The sequence below is a fragment of the Syngnathoides biaculeatus genome, chromosome 12 (genome assembly GCF_019802595.1).
Source record: "Syngnathoides biaculeatus isolate LvHL_M chromosome 12, ASM1980259v1, whole genome shotgun sequence".
In the NCBI taxonomy this organism is placed as follows: Eukaryota; Metazoa; Chordata; class Actinopteri; order Syngnathiformes; family Syngnathidae; genus Syngnathoides; species Syngnathoides biaculeatus.
The window spans coordinates 21,028,980-21,054,450 of NC_084651.1; the positions used below are offsets into that span (position 1 = coordinate 21,028,980).

A 25,471-nucleotide genomic window follows, 5' to 3' on the forward strand; every position below is an offset into this window, starting at 1 on the left:
TTTGGAAACAAGATCATGACCAAACATTAAAAGAACAGGAGAAGGAATTCCATTAAGGTGTTTTTCCCCTGCGAGGTCAGCTAGGCAACTGTTGGGTCTTGCTTACAATTCCTAATAGTGCATTTACAAAAGTACTTAAATTTCTAATTTCAGATACCTGTAGCTGAAAGAGCAAGGCTTGAAGTTGCTGTTGCAAAAATGTATGCGAGCGGTGTGTGCGTGTGTGTGTGTGTGTGACACCACAAACATTCAAGTGAATGAGCTAAAAAAAACGAGCTAAGCCTTTCAATATAGCTCCACTTTTCAACTTGCTTCTTCTACTGTATAAATGTCAGAATATCTTTTTTTTTTTTTTTTTTAAAGAAGGTTCACCATTCAGCATGTCCATACCTCAAATTGCTTTGTGTGCAAAGTCACCAACTTTTTATTTTGCGCTCTGGTACAAATTGAGTTGGGCCGCACTGCATGGTGTGTGACAGGTATGGCTTCGTATTTCTAAAAAAAAAATCTGCTTCTTACCCTATGGTTCTCGAAATAAATGCTTGGGGTAGCTTTGCATGCAGTCAGATCATATAGGAACGGACACCAAATAGGTGACAAAAAAAACCTGCCTGATCTGAACAAGACAGCTTTTCCAGGTGGACATACATTCAATTTTTGGGTATACAAGCAGAACTTTTCCAAACCCATGATGTCCACAGTATACAATAATTGTTTCTGAAGGTCTTGCTTAAAAGAATATATTTGTGTTCAAAATCAATACTTAAACCTTTCTAAGGTCAGTGTGCCCTGGCTGCCCTGCCATTTACTTTCAAACACCTTACATCACCGGCCACTTTCTGAATGCTGATCATGTTCGAAAGGCAAATATTTAATCTCATTATGCAATATTTGCATTTCTAGAGTATGACTTTACATTCCATAGCAGATTGATAGCAGGTCAAACTCTTTAGAAACATGACCAGCACAGATTAAGACACAATTCAAAACTCCTGTGAAGGATGCACTTTGTTGATTTCCAAAGTATTGTGGCGTTCAATTGTGAGGGATTTACTAAGCAAAAATATGGTGGCAACACTTGTGCTTTGTTTGTAAACAGTTGTCCACTTCAAAGGTGTGACACATCAAGATGCCGATGTGACAGCATTATTATTGCACAGGTGTGTGTCTTGGGCTCCCCAACCACACTACCAAAAAAAAAAAAAAAAGTGGTCCTATTATGAAAACTAAGCTGTTGTTTAAAATTATGGCACACAATACTTGGATCTATATATTTAGGCTTGCCAGATATTTAAATCGCGCAAATGAGAAATTGAAACAACCGCCCTTTGTTTGATAGAGGAAGACAATCACACTGAACTGTGAGTCAATTCATTAGGCACGACAAGTGAAAACTACAATTCCCAGTGTCCTCATTTCCGGTCTGAGCGGATTCCAGCCAATCAAAGCGCGCTGGATGACTGCTAGCTATCTGGGGCACCCGGCCAGCACGTCTAGCCAGCTAGAAGTGCCACGACTTCACAGTAGTCCAGCGATTACCCGGCGGAGTTCGGAGGAGGATATCCGAGAAAAGGCAACCTAGCGAAACCGCTGCCAATTCAGAGGGACGACAACCTAATCATTGCATTTTCAATTGAACGCTCTCAGCAATCCATCCGTTTTTCTTTTAGCGAAGCAGACAGATTTTCATCAGGAGCGTGGTAAGTGTGGGAATAGGAATTTTCGCATTCATAGAGACAGGAACAGAACTAGCTTGGCAAGCTACCTGTCGCTCGTTCCAAATCTATTTACATGTGCAAATAAACTTCACTGAAGTTATTTTGCGCGATTTGGGTTTCGTTTGTGCGTGTTCGCGCAACGTTTTGGCTGCGATTTTCTTGACACGTCATTCTAAAAAGTTCACGTCGCGAGCCAAGTTCATTGATTCACGGTGTTAGCTAAGATGCTAGCGTTTAAACGAGCGATTAAAAGCATATAATCATGCGACTGTTTTTCCACCATTGCATAAAATAGTTGCTTTTACGTGCGTTTGACCGATAGAGGTTTTAATATCCCCTGATAATCGTATCATTAGTCGGGGCAGGTCAGTCGTTTAGGAATTCGCCTACATCAAATGAACACGCGGAAGTGTAGTTGCAGTTGTAAAGGGGTACAATTATGTTTAAAAATGGAATGCAAAGTGTTATCTGGTAGCAATACGTCAACAACTGACTGCGTGTGTGTGTGTGTGGGCGCACGCGCGCTCGTGTGAAATTCGGCTGCTGTGCAATGTACACGTATGATTTTACTCGCGTCCCAAGGGCAGTAACCACGTTTACCTGCATGTTGTAAAATTAACTTTGTTTTGCATTTAGCATATCTTGCGTTTCAAATAGCACATCAACTATCAAAATAGTCATTTGGGAGGAGGATTTTTTTTCAAGTTTTACAATAGTTCAATCCAAGAGTGAATGTACTTAATCGGTATAATGCGTTTTTTAGGGATTATGATATTGTAATTTTTTCATACGAGTGCAAATCTGCAATAAAAGGGGCTTCTGAAAAGTTCAGTCATCCGAAGACTGTGAGTGCAGATGTCTTAATGTGTGACGTGACATTCTGAGAGACTGTCTTTGCCAGGTTTTAGACCCTGACAAGAAAAGAGCTTGTGGAATCCGTGATACTACAGCATAGTTCAGATTTTTTTTTTTAAATTACAAGCATTAAACGGATCGTGTTTATAAAAAAAAAAACCTTAAAAACCAAGTGCATATATGTAATGAATTTAAGTTCCAATCTTTCTATTTAATTCCTCAAATTTGAAACAATACTGCATTACATTAAATATTTTTGTGGATTGCCAACCCAAAATACATTTCCGCATTTCAAATTCAGTGTCGCAGAGCTAATAATGAGTGCATTAAAGATGTAGAAAAGTCGTATATCTCATTGTGGAGTTGGCTTTTACCTGTTTGCAGATTTTTCTACCCTAAAGGCTAGGGATTTTGAAAGTGCAAAACAGGGACATCTGGAGGCAGTTACAGGTATAAAGGACTATGTGGAGAAATTGTGCTCTGTCAATAATTATGGGTAACCATTTCAAAACTCAAATAATTCATTTTTTTTCTGTGGAAAAAAAGACTTTTTCATTCCTAGCTTTCAACAAGATATTTAGAATGATTGGGGAGTGATGATAGCACATAAGTACACTCGAATCAAAAGTCAAATACATTCTATTGCACTTTTTAATTCAGGAAATTCTGTAATTTAAATAATCTGAAGGGTTAAACTGTCACCATTTTAAAACCCTTTTAACTGTAAAAGTTAGTGTAGTAGCATTATAACATGCATGATCCCTATGCACATGTAATAATAATACGTATAATTACATCCATTTTCTTATAACAGTTGTAATAATTGGTTTTGTGGATTAACGAGTTTATCCCACTTGACTTTGTTGCGAGAGGTGGTATACATCCTGGACAAGGTGCCAGCCAATCACAGGACATCCAGAGACAACCATCGATGCTCAGTCACATTCACACTAATGGATAATTTTGAGCCTTCAATGAACCAAACATGCCAGTTTTTGGATTGTGAGAGGAAGCCAAATCCCCAAGCGAAAACCCATGGAAGCACAGTGAGAACATACTAACTCCACAGATTAAAGTTGAGATTTGAGGCCCAAACCTCACTACACCGATCTGCCTTAAAACAAAAAGCAAACTATCACATCACTAATTAGATAAATGAGGCAAGTGTACTAAACTCATTCACTGCCATTGACAGCTGTAAATGTCAAATATTCATAGTAGAACTGAGAGGGCTCACAGTAAATAGCTGTGCCTTCTTATTTTTTTAACACCAGCTGTCGTGTGTGTGTGTGTGTGTGTGTGTGTGTGTGTGTGTGTGTCCATTTATGTTAGGGTTAGCTGTTTGTGGCTAAGCCTTATATTAATGTTAGCAGTTCTCTTCTACGCCTGGACTTCCCTGTCTCTTCAGCCTTATCCACATGGGTACTGAAGTGCAATGTTTTATCATCTCTGCAGGTTCAACCCCCCAAAAAATATATATATAATGTAATAATAAATAAATTATGGGCAATTTAAAACCATTTGATCCATTCTCCGGGGGCTTCTCACTAAAATATCCCCCAAACACTGGTGACATAGCTGAAATTTGTATGTAAATGAGAATGCGGCAGTCTTCCATTAACACAGGTTAATGTAGTATTGAATTAGTAATTACACTAAATATTTGTACGTTTAAAAAAAAAAAAAAAAAAAAAAAAAAAACCTTCTTGGCCATAAATGTAAAACAGTCAAACGGTTAAACATAGTTAAATGTAACTTGTATGTCTGTACCTTCCTAAACCACGAGCCTCTAATTTCATCCATTTTTGTTACCCAAATTAATGTTGAAAAATCCTTTTCTCTTTTTAGTTGAACCATCATTGAACAATGGATATCTTTGACCCTCAGACCCTTGGCATATTGGTTTTTGGTGGATTTATGGTGATCTCTGCAGTTGGGATTGCTCTTATCTCTTCGTTCTCTATGAAGGAGACCTCTTATGAAGAGGCATTGGCAAAACAGCGTAGGGAGTTGGGTCAAGTACAGTCAGGTCGTGCAGAGAAAAAGAAGGTCAAAACGGCTGACAAAAAGAATCGTGGAAAGAAGAAGGAAGAAAAGCCCAATGGAATGATTCCGGAAGCTAAAAAAACAAAAGAGACCAGTGAAGCTAATCAAGTCCCTGAGCCTCTTGCTGCCGCAATTGTGGCTTGTGCTCCTGCTGCTCAATCTCGCTCTAAGGCAAAGGCACATGCAACCCCCGCACCAGCTGACCCACAGCCCAAAGCTGTTAAAACAAGTGCAACTCCTGCTGTGTCCTCACCTGTACCTTCGCCTGAAGACAAAAAGAAGAAGAAGAAGAAGAAGAAGTCTGCCAATGTTGAATTGACCTCTACTACTCCCCAACTCTCAGTTGATCCTAAACAGAGCAAACCCTCACCAGTTCCTGCTTCAGTCCAGGCCACTGAATCTGTCAAAGCTAAAACAGCCGCTCCAACCAAAGTAGTTCCCCCAACATCTGTATCTGCCAATGCTTCCCCTGCTTCACCATCAAAAAAATCTAAGTCTAAGTCTGCCCCTTCCTCTGATAACTCTGCCCTTGCCTCAACCAAGCCAGCCCCAGCCACTGGAAAATCTATCCCTTCCTCTGATAACTCTTTCCTGCCCCCTGCCAGATCCACCCCAGCCTCTGCCAAAGCCTCTACCAAGTCCACCCTGGTCTCTGATAACTCTGCCCCGGCCTCTACCAAGTCGACGACAGCGTCTGCAAAGTCTGCCAAAGCCTCTACCAAGGCTGCCCCGGCCTCTGATAACGCTGCCTTGGCCTCTACCAAGTCCACACCAGTATCTGCAAAGTCTGGCAAGGCCTCATCCAAGGCTGCCCCAACCTCTGATAACTCTGGCCCAGCCTCTACTAAGTCCACAACAGCATCTGCAAAGTCTGCCAAGGGCTCTACAAAGTCCGCGCCGGCCTCTGATAACTCTGCCTCGGCTTCTACCAAGTCCAATACAGCATCTGCAAAGTCTGCCAAGGCCTCTACGAAGTCCCCCCAGCCCTCTGATAACTCGGCCCCGACGTCTTCCAAGTCCACGACAGCGTCTCCCAAGTCCGCTAAGGCCTCCACTAAGTCCACCCCAACCTCTGATAACTCTGCCCCGGTCTCTACAAAGTCTACCCCGGCCTCTACTAAGTCCACCCCGGCCTCTAACTCTGCCCCAGCCTCTACAAAGTCTACCCCGGCCTCTACTAAGTCCACCCCGGCCTCTAACTCTGCCCCAGCCTCTACCAAGTCCACCAAAGCATCTGCCAAGTCCACCACGGCCTCTGATAACTCTGCCCCGGCCTCTACCAAGTCCACGACAGCGTCTGGAAAGTCTGCCCCAGCCTCTACTAAGGCCTCAACTAAGTCCACCACGGCCTCTGATAACTCTGGCAAATCTGCCTCTGATAACGCTGCCTCTATCAAGGCCATCCAGGCCTCTACCAAGTCTGCCAAGTCTGCCACGGCATCCACCAAGTCCACCTCGACCTCTGCTAAATCTGCTCCGACCTCTGATAATTCTGCCCCAGCCTCTACCAAGCCCTCCAAGGCCTCTACCAAGTCCCCCCCAGCCTCAGAAAAGTCTGCTCCTGTCTCAGAAAAGTCCGCCCCCACTTCAACCAAGTCCGCCCCTGCTTCTACAAAGTCCACGTCCGCTTCGGGCAAGTCTACCTCGGCCATTTCCAGCTCTGCCGCTGCTCCAACTAAGTCCTCAGCAGCACACAGCAAGTCTGCCCCACTTCTTGAAGCCGTTACTAAAGATGTTCCCATCATGGCTGTCCCCCCAGTGGGGTCTAGTGCACCAAAAGCCCAAGAACCCAAGAAGAAGGCCTCCAAGAAAAAATCTGAGAGTGGTAAGTGGAGGAGGATGAATAGTTCTCCTTTTCATACTGTTGAAAACATCAATTTTAGCAAACTACTGGTAGTCTTGTGTATTTGACGGTTGGCCACAGCTGGGGGATGTTGCCCAGTACTTAAATGAATGATCCTTGTTCTCTTTAGACAGTACCATATATACAAAAACCACACACTGCTTTGAATATTTTTTTTATAATTTAAGACATTTGATTAACAATTTAGTAACTTACGCATGAAAAACAATCAGTACATGTAAATTAAAAAAATGGATTGTGCGTTAAAACACTAGTGAAGTTGACACTCTGAGTGTCTTTTTTTTTTTTTTTTTTTTTTTTTCTTATACACTGACATTCTTTAAATGTAATGCCTTGTTAGTGCAGCTGAAGGTCTTGCTGTTGAAAGTGGTGTAAGCCAGCATCACTGCTGGGTTGATTCGTTCCAGCACTTGGAAAAGCAGAGAGCACGCAAAGCTTGTTCAGACATATCTGCACCGTTTTGCCCCAACAAAGACTATCATTGACCTGAACAATAGTTTAGGAGGCGGGTGTTTCCTCGGGTTTGTCTTTGCCTGGTGCCACAATGCTCCCTCACTTTGCCTTAAAGCAAAGTAGCTGCAAGACCTGCCTTTAAACTGCCAACTGTAGCTGTGAACAGGTCATAAATTCTGCCACTGTATTACTTTGTGCAAATTTTACATTTTTTCCCTCTATTACAGTCGCAACGGTGGATTCCACTGCCGCGCCGCTATACCTACCCTACAAGTCTTTGGTGTCCACTATCGGCAGCATGGTGTTCAGTGAGAGAGAAGCTCACAGCCTCATTGAGATGCTGTCTGAGAAAGCCGGCATCATTCAGGGCACCTGGCACAAGGTATGGAATGTGACATTGTGTACTTGATGCTTGCGCAGAGGGACACTTTGAAGTGTTAATGTCTTTCCTGCCCATTTGCAGGCCACTCAGAAAGGAGACCCAATGACCATGCTGAAGAAACAACTGGAGGAGAAGGAAAAACAGCTGGGGGCTGAAAAAGAGGACTCTTCTGCAGCAAAGAACCGTCTGAGAGAGCTCACTAAGGTAGACCATCTCTTTTTCAACCCAGAATTCAATATTTATATTCCCTACTTCTATATGACAGAAATCCACAGCACATTTACACTCTTGGTTTTGATGTTAATTCAAGTGGCAAACATTTTTCCTCATTTCTTTGTTGCACACTCTTTTGGTTTAATAGAGAACTTGCTAAAGACCTAATTTTCCCACTAGGTGGCACTAGAAGAAACGTAATACCCCGTTATTAGGAGTCATAGGGTTTTATGGCAAGACATGACCCACTGCAGCATTATTGATTCAAGTGTCGGGAAAGGACAAGCCGTGCAGATGTAATGTAGATGACCATCCGAAATAACGCATCACATTTGTACGAGATACAAAGAGGTTTATGGTTACTTTGAGGACGAGGCTTGTGGCTTAAGGCAGTTTAGGATGGATTAAAGTTAGGGGTAATGGGGAACATTAACGTCGCCACACTTACAGTGAAGAAAATAAGTATTTGAACACCCTGTTATATTGCAAGTTCTCCCACTTAGAAATCATGGAGGGGTCTGAAATTTTCATCGTAGGTGCATGTCCATGTGAGAGCGATAATTTAAAAATCCAGAAATCACAATGTATGATCTTTTTTTTTTATTATTATTTTTTTTTTTTTACAGGTTTGTGATACAGCTGCAAATAAGTATTTGCACACCTGAGAAAAACAATGTTAATATTTGGTACAGTAGCCTTTGTTTGCAATTACAGAGATCAAATGTTTCCTGTAGTTGTTTCACCAGGTTTCCACACATTGCAGGAGCGATTTTGGCCCACTCCTCCACACAGATCTTCTCTACATCTGACAGGTTTTGGGCTGTCGCTGAGAAACACAGAGTTTCAGCTCCCTCCAAAGGTTTTCTATTGAGTTTAGGCCTGGAGGCTAGCCAGGCCACGCCAGAACCTTGCTATGTTTCATACGAGTCTTTGAGGGTCAGGATTCTAGCTGATAGACGGGTGTTCAAATACTTATTTGCAGTTGTATCACAAACCTGTAAAAAAAAAAATCATACATTGTGATTTCTGGATTTTTCTTTTTAGATTATCTCTCACAGTAGACATGCACCTACGATGAAAATTTCAGACCCCTCCATGATTTCTAAATGGGAGAACTTGCAATATAGCAGGGCGTTCAAATACTTATTTTCTTCACTGTAAGTCCCATCTTTTCCGATCTGGGAGCACTAGGGTGTGTTCCACAATGATACAACAGCTGATCGTCGTGCAGTGGCATGTGTCCTGCCACCCAGGATTTTTGTTATACACTAGCAGTGCAGTAAGAGTTCATTGGACACACATTACCATTTGTATGCAAAGTATCTGAAGATAATCAGACACAAATCATGATCGTCACCAAATAGCCCCCGATGGAAATTATCCTGAAATTGCAAAAAAAAAAAAAATATATATATATATATATATATATATATATATATATATATATATATATATATATATATATATACATACATACATACACACACACACACACACCTTATGGGCGTATGCTCATTTAGACATCTGACCATGCTTCCAACTCTTTCTTTGCTGATTAGGAGCTTGCTGCTGAGAAGTCCAAGGTGGCTAATGTTGAGACTAGGCTGAGCTCCCAACTGAGTAAGAGGGAACAGGAAATGATTGCTCTGCAAGCCCGCATGCAGGCCAGCTACCAGGACCATGTAGGCCAAGCCCAGAAGCTCAATGCAAAGGTATTACAGTCACCTTATACTCTATTGTCAAGATTGGTACATTTTAGCCTGCAATTCACAATATATTCTAACTGCTAAGTAGTTTTGATATAAGGTCTAGTAGCAAATAATCCAGATTCTAACATCACTCATTAAAGATAAAAAGTTGAAACTCTGTTAGATTGTCAGTCTGCAAGATCAGCTAGAAAAGGGTCCCAATGCCCAGCTGGCCCGTCTGCAGCAAGAGAATTCTATTCTCCGTGATGCCCTCAACCAAGCTACCAGTCAAGCTGAGAGCAAGTAAGTATTCCCTAAGTCAGATTCACATTAAGAGGAGAGGTGCAACAAGTAATCAATTGACAATAAATTGATTATCAGATTGACAAATATGTAATGTTACGGGCTAAACAAGTAACTGAATCGTAATCAGTTTGTGCATTCTCTCCAAGGTCACTGTTTGAAAAATTGTGTATTTTAATAAAGGTATGGAAAAAAATATTCAAAGATTAATTGACATTTTAATCGATTATAATATAACTTGTTAGTTGCAGCCCTAATTGAGGCCGCTCTGACCAGATCTTTCACTTTTAAAAACCATATGTTTTGTCTGAAAATGCTTTTCTCTGACTCTATCCTTTCCCAGACAAAATGCAGAGCTAGCCAAACTGCGTCAGGAATGTGCAAAGCTAATGAGGGAACTTGGAGAAAAGACTGAAATTCTGCACGCTGATGAACATGTGAGGAAAGGGTTGGAGGCTAAGGTCTCTGCCGCAGAAAAGCAGCTCTCTTCACTGCAGGTTAGATCCTCTATTATTTCTTTTTCCCACATCCACTCAGCTATATTTTGCCATATTAAAAGCCTAGGCCTTTCCTAATAATGGAAGTTATTTATTGAAGTCACAGAGTTGGTTGGAAGGCAAGCACACATAATTGATGGAATGTGTACATATTTAAACATCTCTCGGCTTCAGCTTGGTGTGCTTCAAGAAGGAAAAAAAATTACAATGGCGTAACATACTCTTGACTTAATTTGTCACTTCTGGTCTGCTGTTGGTTTCTGTTTGAATTGGGTAAGCGAGTCAGTGCAACCTGCCAGTCAGCTGTTTGGTTTTGACAGCCATTAACTCCACGGATTCCAGTTTAAGGTCTTTAAACCTGGTTGGACACCCTTGGCATACAAATAGTTTTTGTTTCTCATCACAAAGGGTATTTCTAGACCAGTGATTATCAAATTGTAGTACAAATACCAGTAAATAACTTTCTCTAGTAGTATTCAAAAGGATCACTGAAATAAATAGTTTAAAACATGCAATATACAGTACATATGTTTTACTTTTATGTCCAGGTTATTTTTTTGTTTTTATGTAGAGTACTTTTTTTTTAGGTATTATTCAGTTGCATTTAACTTATTTTACAGTCCAAGACACTTGCATATAGAGTTAACCGTTTTTAAGCCTTTAACTCCAAATTGTATTTAAGTTAAAGCTCGGGTGTCATCCCTATAAACATTCTAAAATAGATATTGTAATGAAAAATACATAACAGTATTCACGTCAATGTCTATACGGAAAAAAAAAAGTGACCAGAGAGCGTGTCGTCCATGCACAAAGTTGCGCAATTGAGTGTCCCTCGACATCCAAGTGGTCGCCATATTAGTCACATCATCTGTCCTTGACGTCATTGTCACTTCCGCCGTTAAAAACGCGCAGTGCCTGCTACTATGGAAGCCAAACAACAAAGATTTTTTTTTTCTACTTTCATTTTTCCGACGCCCCTTCTGACACCGAAGTTCTTTTCGAAAAGTACAACACCACACAACCGAGTGAAGTTACCGGGGCAATATTCCACTATTGTTTCGAGCCTTCAGGGCAATATTACACTATTGTTTCGAGCCATATTCAGATGATATCCAATTCACTCTCACGGCGGAGATGAGCCATTCCGGCTCATCGCAGCCGGCCGGTGTGGCTTATGACCGAGCCGAGTGGTGCTGCTTTAGTCACAGTCAAGCCGGGGTGCTTTATGCGCGTACGCGACTGAGTAACGCATTCTCGGCTGGGTTCTTCAGAGCTGCACCCGTCGCAAAGCCCGACGCGCAGCCTTCACAGAAGCTGTGACCGCCGAAAGCGGCACCTCAGCCAGTGTGGCTGAGTTTCGGAGCCCATGGTGGAATATAAGGAGGAGCCTAGCTATGTTGCTTTTAGGGGTATGTTCAAAGTCGCCGCAGTACTCTATGAACACTATCGAGACATTGTTGGCTGGGCGACGCGCACATCGACACATTTCATACGCGGATCTTTTGTTACGTTATGAGAGACTGATTACTGGTCCGCCCCACACTATTTTTTTTTTTTTAGTAGCTGTATGCGCACAACACATTTCATATGCGGATCTTTTGCTTAGTTATGAGAGAGACCGATTACGTGGTCCGCCCCAAACTTTTTTTTTTTTTTTTTTTTTTTTTTGTAGCTGTATACACACCTACCTGTATTTGGAACCCACGAAACTCTTGTCCTCTGCACCCGTGCAATCCATTTTTCACAACAAACAGGGTCTCTTTCAAACTTATGAGGGTAATTCCATTCTCCCGAGTGTTCAAGCAATGTCCAGCAATGCAATGAGCCGGCATTTTGGCTAACAGGAAGGAACAACGAGCTACCTTCCCGGAGGTAAAACTAATGGAAACAAACAAGTCCACTAGAGTGTGCCTCTGTCTTGTACGTCACTTCCTGCTTCTTCTCGAAAACAAATCCCTCAGAGGATTTTCATGGCGGGAGTTACAAAAAGCTGTATACATCAAAATCATGTTTTGTGGTGGAAAAAACACATGGGGCCATATTGGCTGTGGGTTTTTCATTAATAATATACCAAAAATCATCTGTTTGACAACACTTGAGCTTTAAAGGCAATACAATTTAATTGAAGAATTATTCAATTATGGCTCTCTTTTCTGTGTTAAATCTGTGTTAAGTTTTAAGATGTCTAACATTACTTTAGTTTACTGCAATCTATTTAGGAATAAAACGTGCTTTGTTTTTGATGAAGAAACTGGTGGAAAGCCAAGTGTTTCTTAAGATGGTACCAAATGCCCTTTCTCTCTTGAAGATATTGTAATGACTGCCGGCACTACTAAGTCGTGCTGATTTTGCAACTAAGGAAACTAAAATTTTGCTTGTGCTCTCACCAGAAGGCTGAAAGTTTTTTTTTTTTTTTTTTTTTTTTTTTTTAAATATATATATATTTTTTTTAATAAAGACCAGCACAGTCACATGGGTTCTCAGTCACATACTGTAATTTCTCATGTATACTGCACATTTTTTTGCTGAAAAAAAGTCAAAAGTCAATAGTCTGTGTAATACATGGGTACAGAGGAAAATGAAAACGAATTTCAGATTTTATAAATGTATGGTGCCATCTAGAGGTTTTGAAAAAGCTCTCCAATTTCATTCCTATATGCTACTTCCCCCTAGATGTTCTGAAGTTGTACACTTTCATACTAATATGCCACCTAGAAGTTGTGTAAAAGGTGTAGACTGCACTGAACATTCCAATATGATACTGTATATGCGTGTGTGTGTGTGTGTGTGTATACGTACGTACAATTGTGCTCATAAATTTACACACCCAAGCAGAATTTGTGTGGTTTTTTTTTTTTTTTTTTTAATACAACTGATGCCTAAACAACAATAGAATTAATTTCCCAATGATTGTTTCGTTTAATGATATTGCTTTTCTGATGTGCTTTATGGTTTAATTTGAATCCAATAAAATTAAAATTTAACTTTCCACAAAATACAGATAATACCTTGTGTTTTGATCATATGGGTAAAAGTAAAATTGTGCGTTGTAAAAATGTATTATACATGGGTAGAAGGGGTTTCCAAAATTTTGAGTTGAACTTTTTTTACATGGATGCACATTATACACAAGAAATTATGGTAGGGTCTTTGTCGAGTGCAGTGATATTAAACTGGTAGTTTGCATTGGGACCAAAACAGAAGAAATTAAATCTACATTTTGGTTTGATGTTTTTGCATAACACAGAGCCGCACCAAGTTCCCACATGGCGCATACGGTAGTAGGTACAGGATGTGTGGCTGGCTCTCACTATAGAAGAAGAAAGCATTTTTTTTGTTTAAATGGAATGGATTAGGTTTTTTTACATGTAAAAAGCGCTTCCACTTCCAAAAATTTCACATTATGAAACTACTTCCACAATGAATTAATTTTGTAAGTAGATGTACAATTGTTAATCTTTGAATATGTATACAATTCACTGCAGCTTCCAAGAGTACCTGGAGTCCTTGTGTGTTTGTGTTAAACCTTTGCTGCCTCCTGCTTATTGATTTGTACAAATGTTTTTGACGACGTCAGGCCAAGCATGCAGAAAGCCATAAAGGATTGCAAAGGAAGTTGGAGGAGGTCTGTGCGGAGCTGAGAACAACACAAAGTGCAAACAGCAGCCTGAAGGACTCTTTGAAGAAGGCCCAGCAGGACACCAGTGCACTCTCAGGTCGCGATAAAGAATTGAATGGACACTGCACCTTCATTTCACTTAATTTTTTTTTTTTTTGCGATACATGCATTATAGAATATAAATCCTGTTTTGAATGGCCAAAAGTGACTTTGCTGATCTTCCATGAAGAGTTTCAGGTACAAATGGGAAATCTTGAGACTCAAGCTAAGGAGCGCGCTGCTCAAGTCGATGCTCTCACTGCTCAACTGGAGGGAACACAGGTTGAGAAACAACAGCTCATACAACAGTTGGCATCTATCAACGCTTTGCTAGAGGCCACTCAGAATAAAAAGCAGCAGGATGCTGAACAAGTGAGTTTTTTTTTTTTTTTTTTTTTTTTTTTTTTTCCAGGAACTTGGCTTTCATGATCATTGACCACCTATCCTATTTAACATTGCATTATTTTTACACAGCGGGTGAATCCTGCGGAACTACAGCAATTAAAGAGCAGGTACATTTGTGATTTTTAGTTAGGCCCAATTATTTTGACAACGGCAAAGTTTTTTTTTGTTTGTTTTTTGTTTTTAATTCCTGCTAACACCACAACAAAAAAGTATGTGTGACTGAGGTTTAGATTACCAGCTTTAAAGGAGACATGATGCAATTTATTTGCATCTCAAGAATCCTTTGGTAAAAATGCACAAAGGCTATAGAATTACTATAGCTATGGAAGTAAATATGTGCCACCAGGATTTGAATTTGAAATGCCACAGAAAACAGGATTTGAATTTGAATGTAAAGTAATCACATTTTCAATAGTTGTATTTCAGTGATACTTTTGACTGTTAACAATTCAACTGGCTACAATTTGCTGTCTGAAATTCAACTGGCTACAATTCGCTGTCTGAAATTCGCTATCTAAAATTCACCATCTGTACCACCAGGCAGGGTTACTTCAGGTTAGAACTGAACACCCAGCCAATCTGTCACATACTAAGAAAGCGTAACTGGATTGGCTGGCTGTTTAGTTCTGACCTGAAGTAACCCTCCCTGGTGGCACAGATGATGAATTTCAGACAGCGAATAGTAGCCAGTTGAATTTCTGACAATTTGTGTTATTGACGACTTGTAAAGACTCTCCCACAGCAGGATATAATTACCACACCAAGTCCAAACTGCAAATTAATGGCTCTTGTGTGATACCACCACGGGCTAATTTAACCTATCAATAGGGCAAAGTTCAGAATAGCTTACTCACAGATAATTTTCCAGGTATAGGGCATTTTAAAAAAAAAAAAAAAATCAGTTTTTTAATTTCACACTTGATGGGTGCTTAGGCACTCAAGAGACCTGTTACTGTATACAAACAGTCATTTTATATATATATATATATATATATTATATATATATATATATATATATATATATATTATATATATATATATCCCCTTTCATACATGTTCTATCCATGGTACCCTTAGTTTCACAAATTGGAAACAGTACAAGGTGACATCAATCGACATCAATAACATTTTAAATACTTTGATCGAAATGTCCAAATACATCTGAATTTTAACTGTACATACCCTGTGCAGCCTTCAGGAGAAGGATGATGAGTTGAACAATCTCCAGGAGAAAGTCAAGCAATTTCAGATGAAGAAGGAGGCAGCAGTAAGTCCAATTTTATTTAAATAGCATAAATTCACTACACAAATTATCTTGAGGCATTTAACACGTTGAGCAGGTAAAGAATCATACTCTTCTTTCACCTGAACTGAACCCCTCACGAGTAAGCACTTGGTGATTGAAGCAAGGAAAAACATAACCCAGGCTCTGTTGGTCACCCGGTCTGCGTCAGTTGGTTGGCTTGTGATGGAGAGAAGGACAGAGGGTAGATGGGGGGGGGGGGAACTTTATATAGGGATTGAACAATTGTGGAAGTGATAAGAACAGTGGGCACAACAACTGTACTATTCCCACAATAACAGCAACAATTATGATACTGGTCTGAAAAATGGTGAGAGAGGTGGGTTGTCCCCTGGCAGTTTCGACTTCTAGCAACAGAAAGATGACCCAGCACAACTCTCAGGCATCCCTGACTATAAGAAAAGGAAAGTTTTAAAAGGTTCCAAATTTTGCCAAACCAGCTTTTTTTGTTATTTGCTATGTAAAAGCCCTTTTCCATCAAACATTTGAATATTTAAAAATACTAATTTAAACCAAAGGAAAAAGTATTTTACTGAATTAAATGTTTACTCACAAATTATGTTAACAGGAGAAGATCATTTCTGAGCTTGAGCAGAGACATGAGAGGTACGTTACACGTTTACTTGCTATTGTGTACTCTTGGGACACATTTGTAAGGTCCGTTTGTTTTAATATGATCTGTGTCTTTAGGGAAAATGCCAGCCTCATCACCTCGCTTCAAGATGAACTTAAAAACCTCAAAGAGGTTGTACAAGTAAAGGACACAGGAGTTATTACACTTTACTGCATTCCATGCAGAATAACAAGTGATAATTTTGTCTTATTTAAACACCCTTTCTGTTACAGCAATCAAATCTCTCTTCAGAACAGATAAAGACTAGGTAAATGTGTTCTTCAGAATACATGGGGAAAAACTTGGGATCCGTTTTTTGGGGTCTGTGATTTAAGTTCACCTTTTATGGTTGTGTTTAGTCTGACAGAGAAGGAAGCCCTTGTTGCGTCACTACGAGACCAGCTGAAGGAGTCACAGCATAATGAAGTGAGCATGTCTGGAATCTTTCTCATAGTTAACACATGGTATTTCTGTCATTTTACTGATTGTGTTATCCATTGTTAGGCTTCTATGATCCAACTTAAAGCTTTTGAAAGTGAAGCCAAAGAATCCCTCCAGAAACTCTTCCCACTTGTTCCGCTGGAATCACAACAGGTTTGGAAAATGTCCTCAAAGCCTTTTCCTGAATGCATTTCTAATTCACATTATGCTGTCTTTTTAAAAGCCAGCTCGCTTTTTCTGTGTCCTTTAGCCAAATTGGTTACAGGGTTTTACGCTGAAAGCTCAGGAGGTTCTTCGGAGCCAACAATCTGCGTCAACTCAAGAATCGCCAGTAAGCCACAATCCTCTTGTGGTCTTCTATGCTGATTACACGTGATTCCATGTTACAAGTGAATTTGTTTCAGGAATTGCTTGAAAAGCTGAAGGAGGCTGAGGAGACCCACACCACCCTGCAAGCAGAATGTGAACAGTATCGAACAGTTTTAGCTGAAACGGTAAAGGATTAATAGTAAAATATTCAGCAACATGCCTGAAAAGTGAAACAAATGTTCTTCCTCGTTACATTTTATGTTGACTGTTTTGTCTCATTTTGGCTTATCCGTGGCAGGAAGGAATGCTAAAACATCTCCAGAAGAGTGTGGAGGAGGAGGAGCTGGTCTGGAAGTCTAAAATGACTAGCTCTGAGGAGCAGTTGAAAGCAGTATGTAATATGTATTTACCTGACTGAACCCCTCTTTTCAAACGGCTGTAACACTTGAATACCAACGTGGTTTTTCTCTGACATGCTGCATCTCCTTTGCCACCAGGCTTTGTTGGAAGTACACAAGCTGGAGTCAGAAAATCAAAGTATAAAGCAGGTTAGTTCGTAACACACACACACACACACACACACAAGTAATAAAATGTTTAAATGAAACTTCTGTCTTTGTTTCTTGCAGCTAAAAGAGCAGATGATGCTGCTGGAGGCGCAACTGGAGAAGCAGACAGACAACCATTGCATTGCTGAGGAGATGGAACAGGTAGTTTTTCAGGAAACGTGTACAGAAGCTTCTCAAGTCAAGCGTCCTCATACATTGTTCTGACCATACGATGTGTTCTGTTTTCAGCTCAGGCTCCAGCTGTCCTCCAGTCAGAGCCAGCTGGACATGGCCCACAAGGAGGCCCAGGCACACAAGGAGGAGCTTGCTAAGGTTTTCTTTCTCTCCTCCCTTTTCTCAACATCAACTTCCCGACCTGGCCATTTGTTCATTGATGGTGTGTTCACATTTTGAAATAATTCTAAAAGCCAAAAATAGCACATAGCACGTTTGCGTCACAGATTAGGTCCTGGATCATTTGGAATTTCCGCTGACATTTTTAGCCCCGTTCCTACAAATCAGTCCGTCAGTGTTTCGCTTGAATTGGTTATCGGAGCTGTAAAAGTTGTGAAGGGGTGTTACCCAACAGTAATTAAACAAATAAGAGGGAGAAATCTCATGGCACAACACAAAAGAAAAATGGCCTAAAGTATACAGGTGTCTTCAAAAGTTTACATACCATGCCAAAATTTGTGAGGTATTGGCATTTTTGGTAACATATTACTGATCGTGCATTAAGAATGTTTTTGATTTAAGGTTAGTGGTCAGGTTAAGTTGTTTGTCATCCCATAATTGTGGTTGCCATATTTAAGGGGGAAAAAAAATCATAGTAATTACTAAAAAGTCATGCCAGTCAGGTAATACCCTTCTTGTGTTCTGTGTGCAGAACCTCAGAACTTTGTTTTTTCCATGTGCTTTCTAGTGTCATTTCAATATTTTTCCATGTCAATTTCCCATTTTATCGGAACCAAGTTCTTCTCTCAAAAAATTTGTTTGGTGCACACCAGGGTTCAGGCAGTTAGCATCGACTTGATCAAAGAAATGACAGTTTGTCTTCAAATGAACACAACCTGTCACTTCTGAACACACCCTTCTTGAAACGCTGAGCAACTTCCCGAAGTGTGACTGGCATGTACAGAGAAGCGACAACACAGGTGGCTGTTGGGAGCTGTTAACTTATGTGTGACTGGCAACAACTTCCCTTTTCAGGTCAGAGAGCAGCTGAGCCAAGTCGCGTTGAGCAGTCAACAAGAACAGAATGGTCCCACACAGGCTCAACCTAGTCAGGTCAGGGTGCAGCAGTCATGGGGCACCAAGCACTTCTTGTCGGAGAGTACAGGACAGTCACTTCCCCAACAATACTTTTGATTCATGCTAATATTAAAAAGATAATAAAAATAGAACACTACCTTTTTAAAATTTGGGGGTCACTTAGGGATGAGATAATCTGGCCAACCTTTTTGAAAGTGAGAGCTTCTTCCTGGGTACTGAAATACCGAAGGGCTACCCATTTGATACATAGTTTTAAAATAACATATTTGGTTAAATTACCTATGTGAAGACAGATTATTACCCATAATAATTACCCACAATGATTTAATAAAATAGGAAAACAATATCAAAATGTAATGTGTTCTTTTTTTAACAATCCCTTATAACTGGTGAGCTACCTTTAGAGCAGGACTGTGTGCTACTTATGTGGTCCTTGGGAGCTCGTGAATACAAAGTTGGTGAACTCTGGTCTAGATGTTTGTGCGATAAAGCAGTGAGTTTCTTTTATTTAAAAAAAAAAAAAATCTGGGCATTTCTTATTGACCCTACCAATGTTTTAACAGTAGTGAGTGTATTATAAAACTGTTCAAAAGAAACACACTATTGTATATATCAACCACATAAATATGGGGCTATTCGGATTTCCAATTTTTTTTTTAAGCAATTTCAAAGATTTTGTGAAACTGGAAGCATTTTTCTAATTTAGCAGTTATGAAGCATCTTCTTTTCGGCACTGACTGTTTTCTATTCATTTGTCTGTGTCGGTCTGTCGTAAACCTGTGACATTTGTCGCCTTTTGATGTTGTGTAAGTCAGATGAGTGCGATTTTTGAGTGTCCGTATTGCACTTGCATTGGATACATACTCAATTTCCATCAGCATATGAAAGTGGCCTGGGACAGATAATGAAAAAAATCGGAATTGCACTGTTCACATTGACATGAATAAAATCAGATCCATGTCACTTTGAGCGTAAAAATAAGAATTCACCTACAGTGTCAACATAGCCTTCATCTTCCACTCACTGTATCGCTGTTGCAACCTCAGTGGCCAATTCCTTCCGATAACTTCCTATTTGAAGCGTCTCAACGTCAAGGTATTGATTGTTTAGTGTCGTTTCGGTCTCATGTCAAAATCTTAATGGAATGATTAAGAAGACTAATTAAACACAAATTCAAACTGAACTAATGTTTTATTAAATGTGAATATTACCACTTAGCTCGTTATTAAAGAACAGAAAGCTGTGCAAAAAGGATGAAGAAAAGTCAAAATTTAAAAGTAGATGTGCATTTAAATTTCGAGAAGGTCAAATTGAGTTAAAATGTCTCAATTTTTAGATTTTGTTCTATCGCTAACCTTATGTGAGTAGTATGTACATTGGTGTGTTTTCATAGAAAAATAGTGTGTGTGTATATATATATATACACACTGATCTCCGATTCAACTTCAATTCAGTCTGTCCAGTACTCCTGACACTTCTTCTTTATGCTAACCTTTGTTGGTTTTAATGGGAGCTCTCAATTAACCACTTCTTTCTGATCTATACGGCATGCAAGTTTTTCCTTCGATTGTAATTTTTTTTTTAAGCAATTTCAAAGATTTTGTGAAACTGGAAGCATTTTTCTAATTTAGCAGTTATGAAGCATCTTCTTTTCGGCACTGACTGTTTTCTATTCATTTGTCTGTGTCGGTCTGTCGTAAACCTGTGACATTTGTCGCCTTTTGATGTTGTGTAAGTCAGATGAGTGCGATTTTTGAGTGTCCGTATTGCACTTGCATTGGATACATACTCAATTTCCATCAGCATATGAAAGTGGCCTGGGACAGATAATGAAAAAAATCGGAATTGCACTGTTCACATTGACATGAATAAAATCAGATCCATGTCACTTTGAGCGTAAAAATAAGAATTCACCTACAGTGTCAACATAGCCTTCATCTTCCACTCACTGTATCGCTGTTGCAACCTCAGTGGCCAATTCCTTCCGATAACTTCCTATTTGAAGCGTCTCAACGTCAAGGTATTGATTGTTTAGTGTCGTTTCGGTCTCATGTCAAAATCTTAATGGAATGATTAAGAAGACTAATTAAACACAAATTCAAACTGAACTAATGTTTTATTAAATGTGAATATTACCACTTAGCTCGTTATTAAAGAACAGAAAGCTGTGCAAAAAGGATGAAGAAAAGTCAAAATTTAAAAGTAGATGTGCATTTAAATTTCGAGAAGGTCAAATTGAGTTAAAATGTCTCAATTTTTAGATTTTGTTCTATCGCTAACCTTATGTGAGTAGTATGTACATTGGTGTGTTTTCATAGAAAAATAGTGTGTGTGTATATATATATATACACACTGATCTCCGATTCAACTTCAATTCAGTCTGTCCAGTACTCCTGACACTTCTTCTTTATGCTAACCTTTGTTGGTTTTAATGGGAGCTCTCAATTAACCACTTCTTTCTGATCTATACGGCATGCAAGTTTTTCCTTCGATTGTAATTTTTTTTTTTTTAATGACTGAGTGGCATTGTTTAACTGGTGCTTTTGGCCTAAAGACAACTTAAAGGTGGTGTGGCGCTCGTTTGGCACAGACGCCACATACATTTTTATTAAAGGTGTCCGTGTATCACCAGGCTTTTTCCGACTTGAATCAGACAACTCAGAAGCTGCAAGGGGAGGCTGCAAAAAGACAGAAGCTGTCAGATGAGTTTCAACAGGTCTGTCACTCATTTTTTTTTCATGCAACTGTCCTGATGTAGTTGGACTCAGCCCAGTTTCATTAGAAACTAGAATTATCACTGTCAGCAGCTTCTATGTCTATTTTAGATGTACATACCTGCTCAAGCATATGACAAAATTTTGTCAAGATGACACATTTTTCACAAACTAATGGCAAGGTGTGCAACCACACCTTATTGCTTATCCAGTGTCTTCTGTCTTGAGGAATTTATGCCAAAAAAACTAGCAGCTCATCACTGTGGCTATCCTCCCATTTTAAAAAAATTATAAAATTTCAGGGGAAAAAACATCCTGCAGACTGTCGCAAAACTTTTTATACCTTCCCCTTAATATTGGTATCAGGCACCATTGTGCACTGACGTAAGCAAAACCATCTCAAAATCTTCAGTCGCTAATTTACTGATGTCATTGATTAAAATGCGAGGGGATGTCAACAGCTGTCCAGGTCAGACTGTGCTGACCCCTTGACCAACACAAAGAGTTTAATACGTGGTTAGATCATATTCCCTATTTCTTTTTTTAAGTTTCAAGATCCATGAGTAATGCTATAAATGATGTGGTGACTAACCAGTATTTAAAAAAAAAAAAAGCAAATTACTTGGTACACACCTTTCATGACTTGTTCCTCTCGCACCGAAGGATTACAGCCATCCATTTTAAACAAAAGATGTCTCCGTAAATGTTGGAAGCAACATAGCTCCTTTTTTACTCATTATTTTCGTGGGGGTAAGTTGAAATAGGTTAACAATGGACAAAAATGTAACAGCGAAAGACCAATAGTTTTGTGAAATGATCATACTTGGACATATGAGGGTTTTATGAAGTTATATGAAAAATGAAAGGAGCAGCATGTGCTAATGCTTGTTTGTTTGTTTTTTAATCCTAAGAATGACCCTTACTCGCTGCGGCCAGCTCATTTAGCATTATCTCTGTGTTATGGCAATTTGCAGGCCCAAACAACAATCTCAGAACTTCAGGCTCAACTGGATCTTCTGAAAGATTCAACAGAGTCGCAGCAAGGTGACTCAGAAGATGTTGCTCAGCTCAAGGTGAGCTCATAATCCAGTGTCCAAGCCCCAGTATGACCGAGATTGCACTTTTTATTTGGTTTGTAGTATTTTAAGTGTTTGATTTAAAATATGACGTTTTCCCTCTTTTTCCAAACGTCTGTTGTATGGCCCCGAAAACAAATCATCAATGGTGGGCACTGGTGTGGATCAATAACCACCAAACCCCCCTCCCCACACACACCTTGGCACTACACTGCGATGAACATTTAAGAACTTTTTAACTCTTAACTATCAACCTTCCATCTATTTTTCTGTATCACTACTCCTGATCATGGTTGCATGATGTGGAGCCAGTCTGATTTTGGGTGATTGGCACAGTGCACCGTTGGACACAAAATTACATTTTACTTTTTGAAAAGGATTTATTTGACGTGTAACATAACAGGAGCGGTTAAGAATATTTGTTAAGAGGTGGGAGAAAAACGACAGTCATGTGCTTGTGAAGCGGGTGGTTTCATTTTAAGACATTATCATAGTTGGTTCTGCCAGGGTCTAATATGTCCTGATGACACGCTAAGATCTAATGTGATATTCCTTGCATGATGTCATTCATGAAGGTGGTCTCTCCTTTATTGTTGCAAAAGAACCACAGGAAATTCAAAACCCAAGCTCATCAACACGTGATGCTTGTCCTGATATTTGAAATCGTACAACCTCTGATACGTTTGACTGGAAGTTCTACGATAGCAGCAGTTTGCCTCTGCTGTTGTTACAGGAACGTCTGGAGAAAGAGAAGAAGCTGTCCAAAGATTTGGGACAGGCGGCCACCAAACTCCAGCAACTCCTCAAAGCCGCACAAGAACAGCTGACTAAAGAGCGAGAGACAGTGGTAACACTACAGGAGCACCTAGATGGCAAGGTAAGGACACGCACACATCTTTAATGTATGTGCAATGACGCTTGTCTTAGTTTGACTCAATTTTAACCATTTCTGTTTTCAAGGGAGAGTTTGTGGAATTAAAGGAGGGAACATCCGTCTGAGGGGAAACTCACTTTGTTGACATCAAACCAAATATGCCTTACGATAACCATAGTTATGCATTCCAAAACTATTTCTTTACTGTACTGTAGTTTTTTTAATTATTTTTGCAATGCTAGTAATCAAAACATTGATGTAAGCATTTCAAAATATAAGAGGAAATCATGCTGCAAACTTGACTGAAACCTACATTCCATCAATTCTACATTAGATGATGTGTATCCTCTGCCTTTTTAGTCAAAACATTACCCCCATGGTTCAGTGTTAAAAGGGAAAACGATTGTACGTTAAGCGTACATCAACCTGTGCAATTACTTTGTATGTTTTCTTTGTCAATTAATGGTAACACTTCAGTTACAGTACAAGTGCTTTGGGCCTCCTCTCCATTGGGGGCTACCAACTCACATTGAATTTCTATGAATGAATAAACTACAGTATAACTATGTAACTGATAGTCTGGGTTATTTTTCTGACTCCTGAAGCAACGTGTGTTCGATGGTAAAAATATTTCCACAAAACATTTGAAGTAAGTTTTATTTATTTTTATTTTATTTTTTTGCAACTGTCTTTTCTGATTGAATAAAGCATACATTTTAATATGCAGGAGGTGCATACCAATATATATTTTTAAAATTGTGTTAGCTGTATAAAAGCGTAATTTTATAACTTCCGTTGAAGTGACTGAGGAAAACTAAAAATTGCTATTGTTGAGCAGATGAATTATGGGGCAAGCAGCAAGCTTCACAAAAATATGGTTAAGAAAATCAGTATGTTGCTGTTATTTCAAGGGGATTTAAAGATTGGGATTCACTATGCATGATTTGCAATAGTGACTTTTTTTATTTTTTTATTTTTTTGGATACTTGAGTCAGTGTTAGCCTGCACAATTTTCAGACCTGAAATTTTACCAAGGCATTGCTCATGAAGTAAATGAAGGTGTAAGGAAAACAAAGTTTAACATTAAGTTTTAAAGTTGCGTAAAATGTAAAAAGTGTTTAGTCACCTACTTGAAGACGTGATACACTGTGCGTTAGTAACCTTTACAAAGACAGGGGCCCTGTAGCTCAGCAGTTAGAGCATTGGTTTGGTAAACCAGGGGTCATGAGTTCATATGTCACTGGGGCCTCCACTCCCCAAGAGGGGCTGCGTCAGGAAGGGCATCTGGCGTAAGAACTGTGCCAAACAAACGAGTGTTCATTTGAGATGCCACACTGCGGCGACCCCTAACAGGATAGGCTGAAAGAAACTCACAAAGATAAGACTCATTTCTATTATTTCAAAGAGTAATTGTGTAACTGTTACATTGTAGATCAGTGTATTTTGGTTAACTCATTTACTAAAAGTAAAGTAACACTAAACAACAACTGAAAATTTTCAATTAATAGCTCTGAACCTGTTGTCAACCAATCGCAGGGCACATAGAACATACAAATAACTATTCATACTCCCATTCACACCTATAGGCAATTTAGAGTCTTCAGTTAACCTCGCATGGATGTTTTTGGGATGTGGGAGGAAAATTACAGAATTACAATTCCAAACTTGTTTGGAAATTCATATATCTTTTCATTTGAGGTTTGTTGGTCCACCTCATTCCCTTTTTTCTGGATTCAGCCTTCAGGGGGCAACAAAGTTTGTGACGCGGTGATGATTGTCTTAGTTGACTTGGAAAAAAAGATTTATTGAATAAACAGAATCATGTTTGTGGTAGTATTGTATTTTGTAGAATAATAAATCATGTTCTCTCGAATCCAATACTTAAAATGCTCACCATACCCAAAGGACAATACATACAAAACATGTAAAGGGAACATTTGCAGTAAAAAAAAAAAAAAAAAAGTGGGGGGGGACTTGTTTGGCAGCACGGTGAACATCTGGTGACCACATTTGCCTCACAGTTCTAATGACTGGGGTGCAAATCCAATCCCCACTTGAGTGGAGGTAGCAAGTTCTCACTGTGCTTATGTGCCTATATCTGGGTGCTTGAATTTCCTCCCACGCCTCAATTTATATACAGTGTTGTTAATTCAGCCTACTTCTAACAACAGTAAGTTGGAGGTGTTTTTTTTTTTTTTTTAATTGCTCTTGTGGCAGTTTACTCAAATATTTAAATAAC

General features: G+C 39.5%; 1 protein-coding gene across 2 annotated transcripts; it reads left to right on the forward strand.

Annotated features, from left to right (window-relative positions):
* The first annotated feature begins 1,446 nt into the window (after positions 1 to 1,446).
* On the forward strand, positions 1,447 to 23,803 carry rrbp1a (ribosome binding protein 1a). Of its 2 annotated transcripts, none has more exons than XM_061837049.1 (27): positions 1,447 to 1,700; positions 4,422 to 6,444; positions 7,164 to 7,318; positions 7,400 to 7,522; positions 9,091 to 9,243; positions 9,404 to 9,522; positions 9,866 to 10,019; positions 13,597 to 13,735; positions 13,868 to 14,049; positions 14,152 to 14,189; positions 15,274 to 15,349; positions 15,954 to 15,991; positions 16,076 to 16,139; positions 16,232 to 16,266; positions 16,358 to 16,424; positions 16,503 to 16,592; positions 16,690 to 16,770; positions 16,844 to 16,933; positions 17,047 to 17,139; positions 17,246 to 17,296; positions 17,378 to 17,458; positions 17,546 to 17,629; positions 18,506 to 18,583; positions 21,201 to 21,284; positions 22,257 to 22,355; positions 23,092 to 23,235; positions 23,319 to 23,803. In XM_061837049.1, the coding sequence occupies exons 2-27, from the start codon at positions 4,440 to 4,442 to the stop codon at positions 23,355 to 23,357; spliced, it is 4,362 nt and encodes a 1,453-aa protein (XP_061693033.1). In that variant the 5' UTR covers positions 1,447 to 1,700; positions 4,422 to 4,439; the 3' UTR covers positions 23,358 to 23,803. The 2 variants fall into 2 exon arrangements, with proteins under 2 accessions (XP_061693033.1, XP_061693034.1); XM_061837050.1 differs by having other exon boundaries at positions 16,076 to 16,130.
* The last annotated feature ends 1,668 nt before the right edge of the window (positions 23,804 to 25,471 follow it).

What these genes read in the sequence shown, in the direction of transcription:
- rrbp1a (XM_061837049.1), top strand. Translation starts at nt 4,440, where the DNA reads ATGGATATCTTTGACCCTCAGACCCTTGGCATATTGGTTTTTGGTGGA. An exon ending in AGATGAAGAAGGAGGCAGCA is followed by an intron (nt 15,350 to 15,953) that starts GTAAGTCCAATT and finishes TTATGTTAACAG; the next exon opens with GAGAAGATCATTTCTGAGCT. An exon ending in ACAAGGAGGAGCTTGCTAAG is followed by an intron (nt 17,630 to 18,505) that starts GTTTTCTTTCTC and finishes TTCCCTTTTCAG; the next exon opens with GTCAGAGAGCAGCTGAGCCA.